The sequence below is a fragment of the Monodelphis domestica genome, chromosome 4 (genome assembly GCF_027887165.1).
Source record: "Monodelphis domestica isolate mMonDom1 chromosome 4, mMonDom1.pri, whole genome shotgun sequence".
In the NCBI taxonomy this organism is placed as follows: domain Eukaryota; kingdom Metazoa; phylum Chordata; class Mammalia; order Didelphimorphia; family Didelphidae; genus Monodelphis; species Monodelphis domestica.
In genome coordinates, this window is record NC_077230.1 from 69,056,294 (window position 1) to 69,080,978 (window position 24,685).

Here is a 24,685-nt window from a genome sequence, read left to right on the forward strand (position 1 = left end):
TTTTATTGTGTGTATGTGTAAACACATACAAATATACATACATACAAGTTATTTGTGTGTGTGTGTGTTTGTGTGTGTATAGATAGATATAGTATTTATGCTTCATTTTGGTATATATCTATGATTTCAACATATAGACTCTAGGTGAGGAAAGATTCTCTTACCAATGCAGCTCAGCGATTTCCAGGCAATTTATCACCTTGGAATTGGCTGGCAGTAAAGAGATGTTAAGTGACTTACCCAGGGTCTCACAACCAGTAAGTGATTATGGTAATACAATGAAGAATTTATTCCTCTAGCCTGTATGTACTGTATCCTGTTAAATAGTTCATATTTTATTCCAAAAACTTTACATCATGTTGTATTTTGATTTTCATTAAGAGAACCATCACTTTACTCCAAATATCTAGGAGTCCAAGTGTTTTATCGTAGGAAAGAATGGAAGGGTTTTTGAAAGCTTTGTCAAATAATATGTAAAATGTTTAGATTGTATGGTAAGTACATTAAAAGTCTCAGTTTCATATTTTGCAAAGGAAGAGGCTAGAGAATTATAAAGAACTAGAAAGAGAGGATAACTTCATTTGATTGCAACAGGTTCTTGACCATCTCATACATTAAAGGTTCCTCCTAAGACCAAGGAGATAAAATGATAGTCTTTTCATTTCAGGTCTTCATTAGAGACATGCTTGGTTTACCTGTTAAAGCTGGGCTTCCTCTAGGAAAGTCCAGTATAGTTAAATTTGCAGATATTCAGTCCCATTGAGTTCCTTCACATGCACATGTCCAAGCACGCGCGCGCACACGCACACACACACACACACACACACACACACACACACACAGAGTCTGAATAATATCACTGAAATAATCAGGCTAATCTTTTGTTGCTCTTGCTTTTGTCATTGAAAAGGAAAATATTTCTAGAAATCAGGTTTTGTAGGAGATCATTTGCTTTCTGGGGAAACAGCCTGTGAATTTAGTAAGATATTAGCTTTTTGAAAACAATTACCAAGATCCTGACAGTGAGTACCCAAGTCTAATTAATGGCTTTGCTGCTGTTCCACTCCAGATGGGGTCAGGAGAATGCAAGCACCACCACCTCTGAGAAGCCATCCCTTGGTTGGCATACTGACTGCATCAATGTTTCTAATGAAATAACAATACTGAAAACTATCCCTTCAGTCTATCACTAACTCTTAAGTATTTTCATATTTTAGATCTCAATGGGAAAGAGAGAAAAATAAACTAGAAGCCAAAGCAAAGAAGTGCCTGAGCAAGCTGAATGTTGAAGCCAATAGAGCTATAACAGCAGAGGTAAAAAAAGCATGGGAAATAAAGTTTTTAACTGAGCTTTGCTTATTGCCACACTAATAAGTTAAATAATGGCTGCCCTGTCCTTAATACAATTTTTAAAAAACCCACTTTGGGGCTATAACCCCAACTTATGGGTCTGGATAGTTTGCAGACTCTACCTTTTTAGTAAATGCTATTGAAGACATTCTACTTCACAAAAAATAAAATAAAAACTCCTGATAATGATATTCTTGATAAATGTCTTTCAAATTAATCCAAGTTCTTTCTCTGTCGTCACCTGATTCTCATTGTATTGCAACATATAAGAATACAGATAGAAACTAGGAATATTTCCATGTCAGGCAACTGGACAAAGCCTCCAGGGAAACTAGTTTCCTGCTGCTACATCTTCCAGAGTACAGTTTTCATTTTCAGACCCTAATGAGCAAAGCCTAGTACAGCTTGATCTTGCAGAGGGGCCACTAATGAGAATAGAGTTTTCTTAAAGGAAACACATCACAGTTATCACAAAACTTCAGAGTTGGAGAGAACCTCAGTCTGTCAATTCAGTCCTTATTTAGAAAGATACTCTTTACTCAAAATACCCAATGAGTCTTCTACTTGAAGAACTCCAATAAGAATTACTTGCCACCTCCCAAGGTAGCACATTTTCCTTTAGGATAGTTCTGGTAGGAAGTTTTATTTCTCTCACATCAAATCTAAGGTTGCCTTTTTGCAATGTATATCTGTATTGTTCATGGTTATGATTTCTGGAGCCAGACAGAACAGATCTAATTCCTATCCCGGATGACAGCACCTTCATTACTTAAAACAATTGTCATGCCCCTCTTCTAAGACTTCTCTAGGTGAAATATCCCCCCTTCCTTGGACAAGTTTTTATTAAATTATTTTTGTTATAATTTACCTCCTTTGTAACTTCTAGTCCTCAGTAGTTGATAGCACTGAATATTTAGAGTACAGAAAAGTTAAATCACTCTTCTAGGATCCCATAACTAGTATTTACTATGTTTTATCAGAGGCAGAATTTGAACTCTAGAACCTCCTTGACTTTGAAGCCCACTCTCCATACATCATACCCTGTTGCCTCTACCATACTTGATATTCAGTAAAATTGTAATCATCAGAGTATGGCATGGAATTGATTATATTCTTTAAACTCCATCATGGACAAGTTTGTTCATGTCAGGTGTGCACAATGGACAAGAAACTAAGGTTTTATTAATGTTTTAAGAGTTGTGATATTAAGAGTATTAGAAGCAAAGGTAGAAAAATCACTAAAACTGCACTCCAAGTGAATTGTGTGTGTGTGAAGGGAACCCTTTCCTGGCATCATGCATTGGGGTCCTACCTGTGTCTCTGCACTGCTAAAGCTACAGGGATGGACAATGACTTAGGTACTTGACCCGGAAATGATTGAGAAATTGATCCAGGTGTAAAGGGAGATCCAGGAAGTGGGCTCTCCCTGTTCTATTGAGTGTGTGGCTAAAAGGAAGGGGGCTAAGGGGCATTCGAGATATGAAAGGCTATCTTCAGATTCTTCCCTTTGAACTTCAAAATTTTTAGGTGTGCTTCCTTCAGAGTCGCAGAGATTTTGGCCTCCATCAGCTGGAACAGACTGAGAGGGAGTGCCTGCTTCAGCTTATCCGTGTGAAAAACATGGCAACAAGGTAACCCTTTCCCTCCTTCAGGGCATCTTAACTCCAGACAATGTCAACAAAATGAATGTATATATAAAATACATATTCATATATAGTATATAAGTGTACATAGCTACATAAATATACAAATACACACATATGTAATTTTTTTATGTAGATACGAGTGGAGTGAGGAAGTGATTTTTGCCAGCAAGTCATTTAATCACTTTCTTGTCGGTTCTAATGTCTCTGTTGGAGTGTTGAGAAGTCCGCTGGTGTGTAATAATAGCTGACGGCCAAGAACAATAAGTATGGACAGAGAAACAGCAGGGTCTCCCTTAGAAGGACCAGTGAAATAAATCAAGAGCCTGCAATAGAGGCTCTAGATGTACATGCCTACTAAACATTTTCAGAACAGAATGCATGCTAATTGGAAAACTTTCTTCTAAAGATTATTACTTTTAAGGTCTGTGCTTGAAAGCCTGCTGACTCCCTTCTTGTCATTAAGAGGGTAACACTCATACCTAAGGTCACATTTGGAAGTCTGGTCCACCCTGGGCTATGATGATAGATTCATCCTTGGTGGTTAGGAAATAGTTTAATCCCTTCATGGGGAATCTCTAAAGTTGAGACAGGGTGGAAAGAAAAAACTATTGAAATTGAGATCATGTTGGGTTCCATTAAGTGGATGCTCTTATTAATGACTTATTGCTCAAAGAGGTAGCCAGGCTCCTTCCCTTGCCTCCTGGAAGCTGGGTGGTACTGAAGGAGAACTGTTATATAAAGAGTTCCATAGTGCCTTTTGAAGAATAAGAAGAGAGCTCTCTCCAAGGCTACTTTTACATCTGTGAGAGGAAGTGATAGATTTGAATTGTCTACTGCTTTAATACTTGTGGGCTCTAGGCTGAGCACTGAAAGTGGACTATAACCAGTTAGTCATATCATCCATCAGTCAGGAATCCACCCATTCATTCCTTAGCAAGGACATTTCTCCCTGTAGCAGTCCCTGCCTTCCCTCTCCCCAGTGATGGAATAGTAATGGGTAGAAAAGTATCTAGGACCATTTACCCTAAAGGAATTCTTTGACTGAATTAAACAATACAAAACATCACACCTTGGATCCCTGGAAGCATATTAGTTTTGCTCTAGTAAAAGCCTCCATATTTTACATTCTTAAAATGTAGCAAAACTTTCCGAGCAACTTTTTGTCCACTCGAAAAGGGATTTTAGGCTGGTGTTTTCATTGTTGGTTTGCATTTATTATTGTGGACCATTTCATCTGAGATCCCAGAATGAAGTGTTTTAAATCTGTGAAAGTGTTGGCAGTCTGAACAAATGTGCCTCTGAGTCCTGCATTCTCAGCTACATATTATCATTATAATGTCTCAGACTTCAATAGTGATATTTTCACCTAAGAACATATAGACAGTTTTAGGGAAACTTAAATGGTATTTGAAATGAGGCTGGTTTATCATGTATCACTTGTTTTCTGTACCAGAGATCCAGAATCACTTCAGCTAAAAGCAGCTGTAGAAAGTTGGGAAACCATTGTGACAGACGTCAGAAACAAAATTGCATTTAGCAAGGTAAGGATATTTTTGGAAAAACTGTGTAACTCATATTTGATGGTCTTAAAGTAAAATTTGGTTTCTTTAGAAATGGTTATAGAATATATACAAGTAAAATTTTGCATTGTATTTATTAAATCATTTCACTTAATGGATAAGTGAGGGGGGGGTTGGACTTAGAATTGATCTATGGAAGACATGCCATACTCACATTCAATCTCTCTTAAATTTTCATTTTTTTCCTTATCTTCTGGGAAATGATGAAATAACATGCTGTGCTTTACATCTAGTTCCATAGAATTTAAAATCTTAACTCCAAAAAAATAAATAAATAAACTAGAAATAAACAACTGACTTGGCTTTTAGTATTACTATGAATGGGGAGAAAAATAAAGTGAAAGCAAGTAAGCTTATTAGTTTCCATTTCTTCAGTCAGTTCATTCTGCATCATGGATGATCAAAATGTATTTTCATGAAAAAGGTAAATGCATCTAGAAATTTATAATAATTCATAGAACATCTTGGTTATTTTGTTTGAAGAACTGACTTAGAAGTGCTGAGTTTGTCAAGCTTTTCCTGTTGTACCTTCCCTCATCTTTCCCCCCCCGCCCCCCATCTATGATCTGTCAATCCCACTCCATCCTGGGAATGAACAACATCATCATTTAATATATCCCATTTATTCTCCAAACATGCTTTCTTTCAGGTTCACCATCCTCATACCTATAATATTGGTAGGAAAATAGTTTTCATTACTACTTGGCTTTTTTGTACTGTGAACTTGTGAGGTGCAGGTTCTTTGTAAATCCAAATGTGCTATATAAATTTATGTGAGTTGTTTGTTCGATGGGACAGAAGCAATAATGTAATGTTTTCTTTTAAAAGACCACATTTTCCCAACATGAGGAATAATATAATACAGAATAAACAGAGATATCAGCAAAGTCACCAAGAAAGGAAAACTATGTTAAACTTCAGGTTTTGGAGTCACATTTAAGAATTCATGCCTTAGCAGAGAGTGACTGAGAGCCATTGATTCGAACATAATATTGGTAGAGATGTTTAAATTAATATTAATTTTTCCCTCCACTAACAGAAGGCAATTTTTAAAGTAGACTGTCACACTTTACATAATATTTATAGTCTTATTCTACTTTTAAGAATGTAAACTAACTCAAAATTAATTTCAAACCCTGTTTTTTCAGAATAGATTATCCTCTGAACTATGTTTTTCTTCTTTCTCCAGACACAGTATAATGAACAAATTGCTCTGGTGAAGAATGGTTTTCCTCTAAACTGCTTGCCTCTGGTACAGATTCCTCCACCACCACCCAGTCCTGATATATTGGTAAAAAAATATTGGGTTTTTCAGTCATCTTCATCTTGATAAAGCATGTAATGCCATAATATGGCAGTGCTATAAAATGCAGACTTTGTGTACTCCAGAACTGAAGATGCACATGTTGTGAATTCTAGGGAGAAATATATCCACACACATCAGGGGATGGTAAAGAGTCTCTATTTACACTTAAAGATAGTAAACTTATGCTACTAAACTATCATAATGCATTAGGTTATATCTGTATAAAATATCTTCATCATTTAGAGAATCTGAAAAAATTTAATTAAACATTGCTGCTTACCCGACACCCCCCCTCCACACACCCCCCGCCCCTCCCCGTCGTACCCAATTTTCTACCTCTTATTGTTGGAATTCCAGTCAGATCATTGCTACTAGAAAGGATTGACAAATTGATTGTCTTTTGGTTCCACTCACAATTCCTGAGATTCTCTAAATTGCAACTTCTTTTCCTGTTCTTCATATGTGTTTCCTTCCATTAGCATATGGGTTCCTTAAAGTAGAAATGCAAAAGTGTCTGACTTTTGCATTTGTAACCCAAGTGCCTATCATAATGGATAGCATATAGCAGGCACTTAATAAATCCTTTTTTAAAAAATTATTTATTCACTCATTCTCAGTCAACTTCTCTTATACATCTACCTTTAGGAGACACTTCTAGATTTTTTGTATTCCTTATTTGTCAAATACCTCCCACTTCAATGCTAGGTTGGATTTTAGCTTATACCCCAGACTATTCTATATTTCTATATTCCTTAACTCTTTAACATTACTACCCCTCTAATCAAGACTTTCCCATCCTTTTACCACTTGCCCGTCTAGTCTTATTTTCTGTTAGCTGACATTGTCAGTTAAAGTCCTTATTGACAAGTGTTTTTCACTTTTTAATATTACTATAATAGATCATGATTTCAGAGGTGAGTCATCCCTCACCAAAACTGATTTCAGATCCTCTACAACATAGAAGATGGCCTTGGAGAGCTGCCACGGCCAAACAGGCCATCTCCCTGTGTCCATGACACTCTAAACTTAGCAAAGCTGGGTTCCCAGACAGCATTCATGGCTCGGTGGGATCTACCATAGCTCAGGCTACTGTGGCAAATTCCATGAAGACTCAGCCATGAACCTCTCTTTTAAGCAGTGCCTCCTTACTAATGTTGGAGTTGGGTTAGTCTGGTACAGCCTTCTGTCCTGTTTAGAATTGTATTAAATTGGGGGCAGCCAGGTGACTCAGGCCTGGACATAGGAGGTCCTGGGTTCAAATCTGGATTCAGATATATCCTAGCTGTGCGACCCTAGGCAAGTAAGTCACTTAAACCCATTTCTTGGCTCTTCGCACTCTTTCTGCCCTGGAACCAATATATAGTATTGATTCTAAGATGGAAGGTAAGAGTTTTTGTTTTTGTTTTTATTATAAAAGTATAGTAGAAGGAGCCAGGAGCTTGGAGTTGGAAGATTTTGGTTCAGGTTTTTATTCTATTACAAATTTACTATGTGAATTACAAAGGCCTTAATTAGCCTCATTCTTACTATTTATAAAATAATGAAAAGCGTACTGGCTGTATCTACATTGCAGGGCTACAGTAAAGATCAGATGAGTTAATTTGTTTGGAAAATGCTTTGTAAGCTATAAAGCACTATACCGACATAAAGAGTGTTGCTATTATGGAGAGGCAGTGGGATGTAGGGGAGAGAGGATACCCTTTGGAATCAAAAAGACCTGCCTCCTCTGACTAACTGCCATACACCTGGAACTATATTACTGCAAATAAATTGGTTAACTTCATAGTGTTGTAGGTAGGCCTTCAAGAGTTTACATTACTGACAGGTTGCTGACCTGCATTGATGGAGGGAGGTTCCGCAACAGGAGTTCCCTACACTAAAATCACAAGCCTGTCCCGCCCAGCTTCCCCATATCTATCTTACATACATAATATGGTTTGTTGTATTTTTGTTGCAAATTGAGGAATAATAAATAATGCCCAGACTGTAGACTGTAATACACTTGGGAAGTCTGTTAACATTGCTGTTAACAGCAAGCAATCCAAGGCTAGTTTTCAGCTAGATGTGTTGGCTAATCATTGCCCAAACTCACTGTTTTTATTTTTGTTTTTCTTATACACCATTTAATATTTAGGGGTTTGAATAACAGTAACTTAGTCATCTAGTCTAATTTCATGTAATACTGGAATTCCTTCTGTAAGTCATCTAGTCTCAAACATCCCCAAAGCCTGAGTGTTTCTTCTACTTCCTTTTTAGGCCCCTTCTTTGTTACTACAGTAGGGTCAGTCTCAAGACCTTAAGCCAGCAACTGTTGGCAAAGGAATTAGTTTTTTATCCTAGAAGTCTATTTAGCCTCTGAGAAGACCAGAGAAATCAGTGAGCATTCTTCATTCAAAGTCACTGCAGGAAAGCTTCAGAAGCATTCTTCCCATGCTTTACCTTTCCCACCTTCCCATTCTAACTGTGAAAGGCCAATAGGTACTGGAGATCTCGCATGTGTTTGTGACTTCTCCCTAACACACACGAGAAAAATGGGTACCTTTTAATAGACTTGGCATTCAGCTATGAAATGAAGGAGGTGGACCAGGCTATCTCTAAGATCTCTTCTAGTTCTAAAATTCTGTGATTCAATGGATGCTTCAGACTTATTGAAAATATCCTGTTGGTATCCTGAGATGTAATCAGGGTTTCCTTTTCAAAGAAAGACTATTAGAGCTGAAGACATCTTAGAAATTTAATCCAATACGCTCATGCGCACACATGCACTCGTGCACACACACACACATACACACACACACACACACACACACACACAGAGCTTTTACAGATGTTTTGGTATTCTCAAGTTCCTGACAGTGCCTAGTAACTAGTACATAGTAGGTATTTAATATTCTAATCTGCCTTTTCATTTCTTATACAAACACATTTTATTTCTGATGTGCTGCATGTTTTGTATCTATCAAGCAGATTTACTCCAAAATATAGTTCACTTTTCTCCCCACCACCACCCTGTCTCTCACTATCCCTCTCTCTCTTCCCCTCCCTCCCTCTCTCTCTCTCATTGCAGATGCAGCATTTCTTGGGAAAACACATCATGAAAGAAAATCCCTTGAGAGGGATCCCCAATTCTCCTCAGTTTGCTTCATCATATCCTGGAGTTGGTTCTACCACTAACCAGACTAGACCACCTTTGGTAAATGAAGTTTTTTATTTAATAGATATATAGGAAATTTTCTTTTTTATAGCAGAGGTAAGCTCTGGGGAAATCCTTTAGAGTGGTTGCTATTGTGGTCTTTTTAGGACTTATGTTTTGTTTCCTCTTCCATTTTCTTCAACTGTTAGGAAATGGAGGAATAAGGGTTGCACTAGAGAACAAAATCATTTGTTATTTTCTTTTTTTTAATCATTTATTTATTTTTAAAACCCTTACCTTCTGTCTTGGAGTCAATACTGTGTATTGGCTACAGGACAGAAGAGTGTTAAGGATTAGGCAGTGGGGCTTAAGTGACTTGCCCAGGGTCACACAGCTGGGAAGTGTCTGAGGCCAGATTTGAACCTAGGACCTCCCATCTTTAGGCCTGACTCTCAATCCACTGAGCCACCTAGTTGCCCCAACATTTGTTATTTTCATCAAATGATTTCACCCAATTCCAAAAGACAATTGAAAAATTAAATCATGGAGTCTCAGAGTGTGAAGGGACTCCAGAGATCATCTGATCCAGGAGTCCTTAAGCTTTTCTTGTGCTGTGGACCTCTTTGACAAAGGAAAATAATTATATTGAAATAAAGATAATTTTTTCCCCTTCCTAGTTACTAGATCCTTTTAAATATATCCACAGACCTCAGGTTATGAATTCCTGTTCTAGTCCAACCTGTCCTAATTCCAGATTAAAATTCATTCTGAAGCATTTCCTGACAATTGGTCCTTCAGCTCCACCCTCTGATTTAAGCCTTCCAGAAATGGAGATCTCATTATCATTTGAGGGACCCAATTCTGCATTTTTAAAAATAACTATTTATCAGGAAATGATTTTTTGATGTTAAGTTGACATCTCACTATTTTTTGTTCCCTTAGCTCGATGTTCATCTCCCATTCCTACACCTTTGCACATGTTTTCTCCTGTCCATGTGCATTCTCTACCTCTGCATCTTAGAGTCCTTAACTTTCTTCAGATTTCTATAACTGGTGGTACTCCCCCCAATAGCCCAACCAAATGTAAGATTTTCAAGGCCAAGAACTATTTTTGTTTGTACTCCCAGCCCTTGGCATAGAGTTTTCCTCATATATACGTATTTAAGTATGTTAGAAATGTTTGTTGTAGTGAATTAGAAGATTTTCTATGCCAATGACAATATCATCTTTTTAGGTGACAGGTATGGCCCAACCTACACAAGTGCCAATTTTGGAAACCAGAATTTCTGAGACAGTCATGGGAAATGAACGCATCAAGATCAGCTGGGAGAGGATTATGGATAAGCTAAAAACTGCCTTTCCAGAATATAGCAGGTAGTATAGACACAAATCATACTAATTGCTGTTAAATGTTGGTTTACTTTGGTGACATATTTTAAAATAAATTTCTTTTGCTATTGGAGAAGCCTATCCTTTTATTTACCAAATATTAAGAAGGAAAGAATATTTTTAAAAAGCTCTTATTAAGTATCTACTGTGTGCTAGGCACCATGTCAAGAGCTTTACAAATCTTATCTCCTTATAACCTTGGGAAGTAGGTGCTATTATTTTCCCCATTTCAAAACAGTCAAGGAAACTTAGACAGACAAAGGGCAAGTGACTTTCCTAGGGTCATACATCTTGTAAGTGTCTGAAGTCAGATTTGAGTTCAGGTCTTTCTGGGTCCAGGACCAGTACTTTCTGACCTGCCTCCTAGCTTGCTTCCCCTAGAGAAGAAAAGAGTCTGAGAAGAAACTCGTAGAAGAGAAACAGCATGACCTCATGGACAAAAAGGTTCTGTCCTGAGAGGAACAGAGGCCTGGGCTTAAGACATCAATTGTTCTTTGAATGTTTGATAGAATTCACTTGTGAATCCATCAGGCCCTTGGGATTTTTGTTTTTGAGAGTTCTTTGGTTTGTTCAGTTTCTTTTTCTTATATGGGATTATTTAAGTATTTTATTTCTTCTTCTGTTATTCTTTACAAATTATTATTTTTATTACATTATGATCTGAAAAGGTTGCATTTATTATTTCTGTTCTTTTGCACTTGTTTGCCATGTTTTTATGCCCTAGTACATGGTCAATCTTTGTGAATATACCATGTGCTGCTGAAAGAAGGTGTATTCCTTTTTTGTCCCTATTTATTTTTTTCCCTCATATCTATTAACTAATTCTTCTAAGATTTCATTCATATCTCTTACCTCTTTCTTATTTATTTTTGGTTTGATTTATCTATATCTGATAAAGGAAGGTTCAGGTCTCCCATTAGTATAGTTTTTCTATCTATTTCATCCTTGAGCTCCACTAGTTTCTCCTTTAGAAATTTGGATGCTATGCTATTTGGTACAGGTTGAGTACTGATATTTCCTCATTGTCTATACTGTCTTTTATCAGGATGTAATTGCCTTCCCCATCTCTTTTAACTATATCTATTTTTACTTTTGCTTTGTCAGATATCATGATTGCAACTCCTGACTTCTTTTTCTCAGTTGATGCCCAATAGATTTTGCTCCAGCCTCTTACCTTTATACCCTGTGTGTGTCTACCTGCCTTATGTGTGTTTCTTGTAGACAACATATGGTAGGATTTTGATTTCTAATCCACTCTGCTATTTGTTTCTGTTTTATGGGTTAGTTCATCTCATCGACATTCAGAGTTATGATTACCACCTGTGTATTGCCCTGTGTATTTTGATTTCCTATCCTAGTCCTGCCCTTTCTTCTTTCACTTTTTCCTTCTATACCAATGTTTTACTTTTAATCAATTCCCCTAATCCCTACCCTTGTTTTACTTTCCTTCCCACCCACTCCCTTCTTATTCCCCTCTTATTTTTCTTTAGTGTCTATTAAATCCCCTTCCCCCTCTCTTTCCCTCACTTTTGGTATTCCTTGCCCCATTCCCCCCTTTGGTTTTTCTCTCTGAACTTCTACATAGGGTATAGAATTTGATACTCCAGTGGATCCAGGTGCTCTTTCCTCTCAGAGCTGATTCCACTGAGAGTAAGGTTTAAGTATTACCTATTAGCACTCTCTTCTTTATAAGAAGTATTTTATATATATGAATACTATTATATGGTATTCTTCCCCTCCCCCTCCCATGCACCTCTTTTAGGTGGTATCATTTATCCTATTTTTCTTATTCCTTCAAGTTTCTCTTGATGCAATCTTTTATTCCCCCCCTTTTTTTTACATATCATCTTAAACCACTTAGTACCCCAACCTCTACCAATTTTGCAATTGGAATATGAACCCCAGAACTATTCCTAGCCCCCCACTCTCCTCCTGTTATGTGCTGACATAGGCAGGATATAAATTTTGTGTAGCCGCACCTCCTGCTCTCTCTTTCTGTGATCCCATTTGGTGGAGGTGGTATGAGGTGAGTGGTAGGAGAATCAACTCATGTGACCTTATCTTTTGTTAGATAATTACCTTTTTATTCCTTTACTTCAAGTGATTATATTAATAAAGTTTAAAAAATATAATACTTGGAGTATTGGACATTGATTTAAATCCTACGACTGAGAAATTCTTCTAACTACCATGATGCTGAATATAATTTTTCCTTATAGAGAATATAAACAATTTGACCTTACTGAATCCCTTAAAAACCGTTTTTTCCCCTTTCTTGTTTACCTTTTCATGTTTCTCTTGAGTTTGATATTCAAACATCTGTTTAGTTCTCATCTTTTCTTTACAAAGACTTGGAAATCTTCTATTTTGTTAAATGCCTATGCTTTCCCATGGAAGTATATAGTCAGTTTTGTTGGGTAGGTGATCCTTGGTTGTAGACCCAATTCTCTTGCCTTTCTGAATATCATATTCAAGCCTTGAGGTCCTTTAGTGTGGAGGCTGCCAGATCCTGCATAATCCTGACTGGTGCCCCTTGGTATCTGAATTGTCTCTTTCTGGCTTCTTATAGTATTTTCTCATTAGCTTGGAAGCTCTTGAATTTGGCAATTATATTCTTGGGGGTTGTCTTTTGAGGATTTAATGTAGAGGATGATCTATGGACTCTTTCAATGTCTATTTTGCCCTCTTGTTCAAGAATATCAGGGCAGTTTTCTTGGGTAATTTCTTGTAGTATGATATCAAAGATTCTGTTTATTTTTAGGTTTTCAGGTAGACCTATGTTTCTCTCTCTTCTGGACACTGAATGTGAAGGCTGTGAGATGTTTTCATGTCAAGATTAGAGGGCACATACTTACAGGATGATAAGAATCCTTGGAACTCATTCTTTTTGATCTCTTTCAGGAAGGAACTCACAGACCTCTTAAGAAAACTAAAGGATGCCAATGGTAGATCCTTGATTGGGCTGACATTTGATGAAATAGTTCGCAGAGTGTCCCAAATGGTTGAACCTAAAAGATCTCAGGTAAGAAGCTCATGGCCCTATGCGACCTCCAAGAATATTAATAGATTTAATCACATTGACTTCAGAAACTCAGGAAATCAATCATTTTTCCTAGAAGTTTTGGGCTATTCATTAATAGTTTTTAAAAAATTAACTAGTTTAGCATTATTCTTGATACAGTGATTGTGGCAACTGGGCATCGTGAAAAACCAAACCAGCTGATCCTCAGTTAAATTTACATTATCTTAAAGGAAAATAAAATTACTGGTTTTCTAGAAAAACTCATTTTATATAGAATATGAAGATTCAAATTCCATGTTTTTCCTGTTTTCTTTACTATTTTTTGAAATTTGTCACTGAAGATACAAAAAGAACCCCTATGTTGTGGCTGAATTTATCAGGAATCTATGGGCCAAAATAAAAATACTTTCTCTCTTAATCTTCTGCATGCCATAGGGCCAATATACCTCAAGAAATTCTAAATGTTTTTGGATCTTAGACACAGAATATTCATAATGATATTTTAATTTTCAGAATCAAGTACAAGGAGTACAGAGCGCTGATTCTATTCCTTCTAGCCACCCTCAGTCTAAACCCAACATTGATCAACCTCCACGCCCTGCCTGGAGACCACTCAATCCACAAGTCCCTGTGGCATGGGAAGGGACCAAAAATTTGGTAACTCAGTTCAATTCCACAAATTTTTATTTAAGTACCTACACTGTGTTAGACACTGGGAATACAAGACTGTTCCTAATTTCTAGGGGCATAAAGTTTAACAGTGGGAGAGTAGTTTAAAAATATACAGAACTAATTTTAAAACAAGGCAGGATGTCATAAGCTTAAAGAAGACATTCAGATAAGGTGTTATGTGAAATGTCAGGTGAGAAAGACCACTTTAAGCTAGGGGAAGAAGCAAAGACTTCATGGGGGAATGTTATATATAATTTGAACTTTGAAGGAAGGGAGGCTAGGAAGAGAGTCCACTTAAAGCATGGCAGTCAGGGAAATGGGGGCTGGGGAAAGAAAGGCCAGTGGTAGGAGCAAAGGCTTGGAAATAGGAGAAGGCAAGATAAGGAAAGAGGGATGATGATAAGTCCCACTAAGTCAGAATATAGACTAGTGTGAGATGAGACTAGAAAAGTAAGAAAGAAATTATCCTAGGCTTTGAATGCTAGGACAAAGAGTTTATATATGATTTAGTTAGTAAGTTTGCTTTTTTAAATAGAGGAGTAATGTGGCTAGGGAATTGGAGCAAAAAGATTACAGAGTCATCCATGTGAAAAGTGGACTGATGTGAAGAGAGAGAGTAGTCTTGAAGCCATTATACTTGCCAAGTGAGAGGTATTGAAGGCTTTAACCGGAGTGGTAGCATTGGGAATAGATTGAGTGTGTATGGATGAAAGATAAATTTCAGAGGCAGATTGATAGGATTTGGCACCTGATTGGATTTCAGGATGAGGAATATGAAAGAGTCTAAGATTATTTCACATGTAATTGATATGAAGATATTGGGGCAGTTAATAAAAATGTGTTAATAAATGGGGGAAAAGGATGAAATAAGTTTGACATGTGAATTTGAGATCCTGAAGAGGCATCCAGGGAGAGAAATTCAGCAATTATAAACAGGACTATGCCTGACTTAGTTTGTGATTAATAAATAATTGTTGATTGATTTAATTGATTGACTTATAAAGTAAGAATAAAGTTTGGGGATAGAGATTAAAATTTGGAAGTTGTCCTTATAGAAGTGATTGTTAAAGAATTGATAATGGACATGGTATCTGAGAAACAGAATTTAGGGAGAGAAAAGATGTGGTCCGAGGATTAAATCTTGGGGGTCACCAGTGGGCAAGGTTATAAGAAAATGAAGAGTCCATAAAGAAGACAAAAAATTTGGTTGAAGAGGTTGGAGGAGAAACTTTCTAGTCCAATGCCATGGAAATTAAGAGATAAAAGTGTGACTTATAGAGAATGGTCAGTAGTGTTAGATACAAGGGATCAAAGAGAATGAGTCCTGAAAAATGGCCAAGAATTTTGTTAAAATGAAGGTCATTCTTGATCTTGGAGAGTAATTTCATTAGAGTTAGAGATGGGAAACTAGATCATAAGGGGCTGGGGAGAGAGCAGGTAGAGAATGAGTTGAGATAAGGAATATAGAATATTCTAAAAGTTTGTTTTCAGAAGAGAACAAAACTAAGAGAGAAGTAAGTCAAGGACAAAAATAGCTTCAGTAGAAAGGATAAGTATGTTTGTAGGCCAGTGGGAAGGAAGGATCAGCAGAAAAGTTGAAGATATATGGGAAATAGGGATTGAATAATAGAGTAGGATCCTCAGAAAAAAAGAAGAGGAATTAGTATCTAGAACCACTGATTCTGTACACATTGGCCTAGGTGGTATAGCATAACAAAGTTAAGACATACTGGCATGCATTTCATGTAGGGTGATGAAGAGGAGCCTTGTGTGATCTGCCATGATAATCTCACTCCAGAAAACCTATCTGTGCTGGCTTGTGCTCATAAATTTCATCCTCAGGTAAGTTGTTTTAATTTTCCAGTTTGCTATTTTGGTACCTGGTAGGCTGCCATCAGCTCTCTAGTTTGCAGTATACCACAAAGGAAAACCAAATGCATATATATATATATATATATATATATATATATATATATATATATATATACACACACACACACACACACATACACAGACAGAAGTACATATAGGTATGTGTTTGTGTGTCTTTTTGAGGTTTGTCCTCTTTGATTACATTGGCCTTTCTGCAGCATTTGATGCTGTTGGCCATCCTCTTCTTGATACTCTCATTCTTTGGTTTTCATGGCACTGTTTTCTTGTGCTTCCCCTGCCCCCCTGACAGCTCTTTCTCCATCTCTTTCACTAGCTCTTTGTGCTTTTCCTTATTAAAAGTGAGAATTTAGAGAACTGTTAGAATTGTGTCAACTAGACTGACTCCATATCTTGTAAAATTGACTCTGCTTTGAGACCAAAGTTTTGGTTTCCCTTAAATTCCACCTTCTTGCTAATTGTGAGAATTGAGTGACATCCTGTTTCATACCTGGGAAAATCTACCTGCTTGTTTTCTTCTCTCCCAACTCTTGACCTAATTTTTCTTCCAGTTATAAATCATATTACCTAATCTTGTATCCTAGATTATATCCTGTTAATTATTTTCTCTAAGTGCATAAAAATCTATCTCCTTTTGTATTTGGTGTCCAGTGTGAAGCTGAGAGGCCTGGTCCCGATTTGTTAGGCAGTTGACACACATTGCTTAATAAATCAATATGCTTGGAAGCTCAGATTTTTGGTTCCTAAGTTACTTCAGATTTTGCTCTTCACAGTATCTCATTGACTTTGACTCTTATCTCTTCTCCTCTCTGTAATTTCACCCATTTTTCTGGCTCCAATTATCACTTCCACAAGGATGACTTAAACCAATACTCAGACAGAAGTCCTGAGACAAATTTAGCTTGCTATAATGTAAAAATTGTGACAGTGATTTAAGAAAGAGGGGGAAATGTGGCAACAAAACATGAATAAAAAGTAAAAAGCTTCCTAAAAATTAGAGCTGTCCAACAATGGAATGCAACGTTTTTGGAGGTCATGAGTTCTCCAATACTAGAGGTCTTAAAGAAGATTCTGGAAAATTATGTGAAGAGATGAAATAAAGAAGATTCTCACTTTAAGAAGGGGTTGGATTAGATAATCTTTGAGATCTTTTCCAAGTCTGAGATGTTATGATTCTTAGTGGACAGACACGCCATTCATTCAGGGCACAGCAATGACTCTTAGGTCATTTTCTTGTCCTTTTATGCCATCCTTGCGGCAGGATTGTGAACACTAGGGGACCATTCCATTCAGCACCATCAGCTGATATATCATTTCCTCATATAATTACATTAAGTTCTGCACAAGACTACTCCAGTCACCTTGGGTTCTCTATGACAAGTTCTATTCACCATGCTCCATTACACAAGAAACTGGATTTTGCATGGCTCCTAAAATACGAGTGGCTAGAGACTTGACTAGTTCCCCTAAATCATCTTACGGATGTAGAAAGATAGTCATTAGAGTAGCAGAGATTTATACAGAGCTTTGCAAAATACTCAGCCTACATCATCTTTTTAACCTTCCTGTGCTGTAAGAGCTACTCTTGTTTCCTTGTTACAGATGAGGAAACTGAGCTATAGAGAGGTTAACTAGCTTACTTAAGTAAGTATCTGAGGTGGTAGTCAAGCCCAGGTCTCCTGATTCTCGCACATTCTTTCTATCAAACCAAACTTCGTCTTCTCAGAATGCTTTTGATTATTCCTCCTTATCCATTAATGTCTCTGATCTCCATTGCCTGCATATACTATGCCATGTGCTATTACTCACAAATCTTTCTAATGATTGTATCCTACTTGCATTGTTCTGAGGCACCAGCTGTCAAGCATTCTCTTCATATTCTCGTATGCTTTACTCTGAAGAAAAACTAATACTGCAATGAAGACAGCTCCAGGAGTAAGAGTCAGAGTGGGCAGGCCCCTGCAAGTATGGTGAAGCAACATTTCAGTGGCAGAAGTTGGGATGTAAATATTCTATATCATTCTTTAGCCAGAGGATCACATCCCCAGCTTAATGATGGCCTCCTATGATTACAGAACACAAGAGCAGCTGAGCATGGTATCTGTGCTGCTTATATTTGCCGTTGAAGATGTTCAGAACCTGAGTGTTTGATGTTAGAAAAACATGAGGCAGGCAGGCAGGCCTTTTGTGGATTCTTGGCATTTATATAGATTAATCTAACTCTTAGCCCTGTTGCTATACAAGCACTATTGCTAATACAATTTGTGATCTGGACTTTCTGTTGCAGAGATATAATTTGACACAGGAAAAGATCATCTTATACGAAGTTTTCTCAGGGAAGTGAATAATAGCCAACTCATTCAAGTCCTACCCATAAAACACTGTTTCAAAGATATAAGATACCCAGACTGGAATTACAATTTGCATCTCTGCACTCCTATAAAGAGAGATACACAGGATTCCTAATCTTGAACAATCACTTGAATTTTTAAGAGAGCCTAGAAACTTAGGAAATTAGTTTTCATACAAACTTAGTATAATAGATATTGTTGCCTCAGTGAGTAGAATATAGGTCATTCAGTTTACCTTTTAGGGGTGGAATGAATGGCCCTATATTTTCTACTTTGCCCTTCCATTTCCCTCCTCCCTTCTCTCTGACATATGTACTCATTACTTCTCTCTCTGTCTCTTGTTGATAAATATAAGACAGATAGCCAATAAGTCCAGTAAGCTGACTTGACTAATAGCCAGTTCATGTCCAAGAAGTCTTAAAGGAAGGTTTTTCACCACTTGCCTATTCTGTCACTGTCACCAATGAACAGCCAGTCTTGGAAATACATCCATCATCGGGGGATTTTTAATTAAAACATTAGCCCTTTTTGTTGATAGGTATTGAGTAAGTTTATGAAGTATTTTTTGATCAAAGCATAAAGAAGATGTGTATTCGATAGTTATCTATACCTATGTCTTGATGGTATATATGTAAGAGTTTTCAAAGTGATAGATACGGCTGGATGATGATGATGGCTGACGGTGTTATTTATATAAAGCCTTCTGTGTACCAGCTGCTGTGCCAAGCATTTAGCAAACATTATTTCATTTTATCCTTACAACATTCCCAAAAGGTAGATGATGTTATTTTTATCCCCACTTTCCAGATGAGGAAACTGAGGCAAATAGAAATTAGGTAACTTACCCAGGTCACACAGTTAAGTGTCAGACTGGATTTAAACTCATCTTCCTGATTCCAGGCCTGGAGCTCTGTCAGCTGAACCTCGCTGTTCCAGACAGGCTAGTGAAAACCCTAAACGGGATTTGAGAGATATAACGTGCTTGTGGCCTTGAGATCTCCTTGGAAATTAGAGCGAGGAAAAAAGTAGAAATATATTGACATTTTCTTGAGCAGGGAAAGTAGGGACACTGATGCCAACTACATTCCCTTCCCCCTAGGATAAGAGAGGGGCATGGATGCAGAGTGGGATGAGGCTAATGGCAGTAGAGAAGGGGATATGAAAGAACAACCATCTCAGTAATTTGTCAAGTAAGACTTGGGGAATACAGATAAAGCTTCCTTTGGTATAGGAGTTATTTGAATATCACTGATGGGCTTGTCTTTTTTTCATTTGTAGTGCATTAAACTGTGGCTGAAACAACAAGGGACATGTCCTACATGCAGACTCTATGTTGTGCTGCCAGAAGAATTCCCGGGTCTTCCTAGCCGACACATACCCAAAATCTGATGCAAGGGAATGGATGGTGTCAAAGGAGATCAGTTTCTAGACTCCAGAATTCTGCTTTGCCTTACTATCCGATGTCATGAGGAGGTGTGAAGTAATGCACACAGCAGTTCCAATGCAGAGGAACTAGCTAACCAAAGAGAGGATATCAAATCTTCGAAGTTTTCAGTCTGCATTCATAATATCTAGGCAAAATTTGGCTTTTAAAATTGCTGTCTCTATACTTTCCCTTTCTTCAGTAAGCATACCTTTCCACTCTCTAAATGCAACAATTTGTAATGTGCCAGCTTTTCAAACTTAAGTTCTTTGCTTTAATTTACTGCCATCTTCCTTCTAGTTATAAATGAAGAAGATAAACTTAGGCAGGAGATTGAAAATGAGAGGTGAAGAAGTGGGCACATTCAGAAGCTGTGAATGAAAGAAATTCACACATTATCTAAAAAATTCTCTCTCATTAATTTCAATCTCTAATACTAATAGCAAAAAAAGCAAGAAGCACAATCGAATTATTTGAGTTTTTGCTTTTCCTCCTTGCTTCATCTTCTGTTGGAGATTCTTAAGTTCTGAATTAATTGGAACCAAAAATCAGAGTAAGGAGGAAGTCTGCACTTTCAACTTCTAATGCCTCATCACCCTCTAATTCCTTAATTTTTAACAACTTGCCCTCTTGAAGGCCATCAATATTCTCCTTATTATCAAATCCTTTCCAGGAGTCTGAATTTTCTGCAGCATTTGTCACTATTCACCAGTCTCTTCCTCCCCCTTTGGCTTTTGTGACATTAGTTCTCTACCTTTTTCTATACATTCAGTAATTCATTCAACATTTTTTTTTTGGCATCTACTATGTGTAGAACAAACACTTTGCTGGATTCTAGGGGAGACTAAAAACAGGTTTAGATAAGACACTGTCACTCCTTTCATAGCTCTTACAGTTTAGTGGATGAATAAAATATAAGCACAGATAATTATAATACAAAATATTTTAAAAATATATTACAGAGTGGTAAAATAAAATGATCTTTATCTCTTTTTCCTCTGCTCCCTTTAACTCCCCATGATATAGGTGTTTCTTCAGGTTTTTCCCTTTACCCCATTCTCTTGCTACTTAGATGTTCACCTTTAATATCCTAAACCACTCTCACAAAAAAATAATTCTAAATAGATAACTGAAATCTGTGCCTTCCTTCAACCTTCATCTTTCTCCTAAACCTCATTTCTGTATTTACTACCGTTAGCTGGTCATCAGCTCATTGTTCCATTAGCTCTTCAAACTCTACATCAAAAACTCATTTTCTACCCCAAATCAGATCATTTTCCTGATTTTGATGTTTCTGTTGATAGGTTCACTATTCTCCCTGTCTTTCTGTCTTTTTTTCTTTCCCTACATCTAATCAGTTACCAAGTCCTGTCATTTCTTCATTCACAATATCTTTACCCTCCACCCTCTCTCTGTTTCCATTACCACCTCCCCAGTTCATGTCCCTGTTATCTCTTGCTTGTATTACTGCCATAACCTCCTTTTTCTGGCTAGACTGGACTATTCCCTCCCTGTTTAATGATTATTTCTTATGTTTCTTATCCTTTATACTTATGTGCACATTACTCCCCTTACCTGGAATGCCTTAGCACCAGGCACCTTATGTACCTGTCAAAGTTTTCTGCATTCTTTAAGGCCCAGTTCGAATGCCAACCCCTTTATAAGATTTCCCTGACCCTCTTAACAGTCAGTTGTGATTTCTCCCATATCTGAACCTGAACATGGTTTTTTAAAATTACTTTTCTGTGGTACTTCCACTTTGTATTATTTTTGTTTTTAAACTTTTCTTATGCTTACTACTGGACCATAAATTCTTTGGCAAAGCCTTAGAAGAGGCATTGTTTCCTTCCTAGGGATATGCATTCCTTCTTACTGGAATAGGTTAGAATAAATTCCACCCCTTGTTGTCCTCTACTGACTTGTTCTCATGGGCACTGGGTGGATGAGAAGGGGGACTGCTGGAACTGAAGAGGCTAGGTCCTCCCTTTTCTTCTATGAGTACTCAAAGTAGGGCTACCTCTACTGAGTCCACTTTCCTTCTCCCCACTTTTGAGTTCCTTTCCCCCTCCAATATTCTCTCTCCACCTCAGCTCTAACTCTGCCTAGTTCCACTTCTCCTCTGCCCTTTGGAACCACTCTTGTTAGCAAATTTCTTCATTCTAGTCTCATCTCCTTGCATTTCTTCCCTGTTCTGAAGACTTCTTGACATCCACTACAAAGTTAGCTTCTCCCATACTCCCTCTTGCACAGGGACAAGAGGAATTGGTATATTTCTTGCTCTCCACTGCCATTTTCAGACCCTTTCTTGGCCACCATGCAGGACCTAGCTCCTCTTCTTTTAAAATTCACTTTATGCTGTCCAGGTCCTGGGTGTTTGTTGTTGTTGCTGCTGCTGTTTCTTTGTTATCACTCTAGTTGCTTTCCCTTGGCCATAGTGCATTTCATAGCTAGCTTATTGCTTTCCCTACCCCCAACAACTCCTCTTCTCCTGATAGCCATGCCTTCTAGTTCCTTAACTTCCTTAGCTCCAGTGATCTCTGTTCAACCTGTCAGGGTCCAACTCTAAAACCCTCTGCTCCCCAACAATCCACCTTAGGTGTGGAATTTCTAGTTACAAATCTGGTCAGGACAACAGCTGGCATGTTTCCTTCCATTCTGTATCAACTACAGTCCCTAGAACAGGGCCTTTCATGAAAATAACTTCACAAATAGATGCTATCAAATAAGGCAGAGGAGGGATAGTTCGTGGAAGGAGGGACTCACAAAATTAATCCAAAAAGGAGAAAATAGTTGAATAATTGATAATATGTTCACTTATAGACCTGCCTTCACTGAGTCTTTTTTCCTCCCTTAAAAAAATCTCCAAATTTCACCTATTTGACCCTTATGGAGAATCTAACTATTCATTGTATTGTTATACTCTTATAACAATGGATACCTGGGCTAAGCCTCATCACCCAAATCTTAACATTGAAAACTGTTATAATTGTAACTGAGAGCTCTGTTCCTATTAAAGTGAAGATAGTGTTAAGGCCTGGTCCTTTGTACCAGCTCCAGAATAACAAAAATTCAGTTCCTTTGTGAGATGAATGTTTCTTGTGTCATAGTCTTAATTTTATTTACCAGTGGACCTTAAGTCAGCAGTTTTTCTTGTATGCTTTAGACCAAATGTGTCATTAAACTTTTAATTCTCTCTGAGTCTTTCTTTTAAAGTGTTGGCATGAGTATTTGCAACCAGAATTTTTTATTTTCAAAAGGAAATCGAGTCATCTATTCTTACAGAGTAATAATAGTTGACGTTTATGTTGTGTTTCTACTATTATTGTATATTTTTCTCACAATACCTATGGGGCAGTTAGGTGCCTCAGTAGTAAGCACACTGGGCCTAGAATCAGGAGGACCTGGGTTCAAATGTGGCCTTAGACACTTAGCCCCAATTGCCTATACTTCACTACTTTTCTGCCTTAGAATTGGTACTAAAACAGCAGGCAAGGGTTTGAAATGAAAACAAAACAAAAAACAACACTGAGGGAATCTCCAGTCCTGTGAGTGCTCTAATTTTTCCCATTTTGCTGCTGAGAACAGACATGCAGATGGGATGGAAATGGGTGATAGAAGAGAGAGAACATTGGATTTGGAATCAGTATTGAATTGGGAATCAGAGGGCCTGGACTCAAACCCTAGCTTAGTCCACAAGTACCTGTGGAACTTGAACAAGTCTCTTAGCATTCTGGGCCTTAGTTTCCTAATCTAAAAAATGATGGGGTTGGGTTAGATGAGCTCCAAGGAAATATCCCTAAGGTTGAGCCTAGACACTGGGAGTCAGATCCATGCTCTATGTTCATCCCAGAACTGGTGAGGATGGATACTCTACGTCCATGATGGCGAACCTATGCCACGCATGTCAGCACTGACACGCGTATCCATTTTCGATGACACGTGGCCACATGCAGGCTCAGTGTGCCTCAGGGGCCTGGGAGCTGCCACACAGCCATGGCCATGCCCTGTCCCAATGGAGGAGGTGTGTGTGTGTGTGTGTGTGTGCTGCTCCACCCACTGGCCAAGGGGGCGAGGGGGGCAAGTGGTGGGTCACATGTGCCAGGTGGCTGGGGCATATGGGGCTCCCGCAAGGGCAGAGAGGAGAAGCACATGTGAGGAAGGAGCAGTTAAATAACATCAAAAGCAGCAAAAGAAACAGATTGACAGATGAAGTTAGTAGTGCTTGCTTGGGCTTGAAGGGTACAAAATGCCAACCTTCCATTGAAGATTTAGCCAATGAAATTCAGCAACAAAAAAGTCACAAATAGGCAGGTTAGTTAAAGAATTGCCCCTCCCCCTCTTAGTTCCTTATCTTAGTACCCCTATCTTAGTTCATGGCACCCCACACAAGTTAAATAATATCAAGACCAACAAAAGCAACCAACTGACAGATGAACACAGAAGTCACAAAGCAGGTAAGTTAAATAACTAGTTTTTGGTTTATTAAATACAGATATACATTTTTGTTATTTAAACTATATCATGAAATTATGGTTTTTTTCTTGAAGTGACACACCACCCGAGTTATGCTTGGTTTTTTGGTGAATTTTGACACACCAAGCTCAAAAGGTTGCCCATCACTGCCCTAGGTCAAGCTCCACTCTCCGACTTCCTCTTCCACGGAGGAACACTGCTCAGTTCACTACATCTCTGTCCAAATCACTGTGACCATGTTCCAGCCCTTCATCACAGCCGAATTGGACCTTGCGCTGGCCATTCAGCCTTGGTCAATCAGATCATATGAGAAAAGCAACCCATTAGCTTTCCATAACCATCGGATGTCTGAACACCAGCTCTGTTGTCACTGATTTACCCGGGATGAGAACTTCAGATAACTCTTTTGTCTTCACCATGACCTTTTCTGAAGGCTGAACTTCAACTTGT

General features: G+C 37.9%; 1 protein-coding gene across 3 annotated transcripts in view; it reads left to right on the forward strand.

Moving 5' to 3' along the window:
- Window positions 1–22,960, forward strand: part of DZIP3 (DAZ interacting zinc finger protein 3) — a 138,875-nt gene extending 115,915 nt beyond the window's left edge. For all 3 annotated transcript variants that reach the window (XM_056793451.1, XM_007493636.3, XM_007493634.3), the window contains 10 exons: window positions 1,218–1,314; window positions 2,878–2,981; window positions 4,450–4,537; window positions 5,766–5,867; window positions 8,950–9,075; window positions 10,250–10,389; window positions 13,306–13,426; window positions 13,940–14,083; window positions 15,848–15,940; window positions 19,618–22,960. In XM_056793451.1, coding sequence (XP_056649429.1) covers window positions 1,218–1,314; window positions 2,878–2,981; window positions 4,450–4,537; window positions 5,766–5,867; window positions 8,950–9,075; window positions 10,250–10,389; window positions 13,306–13,426; window positions 13,940–14,083; window positions 15,848–15,940; window positions 19,618–19,728 — 1,126 coding nt within the window. In that variant the 3' untranslated portion in view covers window positions 19,729–22,960. The remainder of the gene's footprint in view (window positions 1–1,217; window positions 1,315–2,877; window positions 2,982–4,449; window positions 4,538–5,765; window positions 5,868–8,949; window positions 9,076–10,249; window positions 10,390–13,305; window positions 13,427–13,939; window positions 14,084–15,847; window positions 15,941–19,617) is intronic.
- Window positions 22,961–24,685: the final 1,725 nt, after the last annotated feature.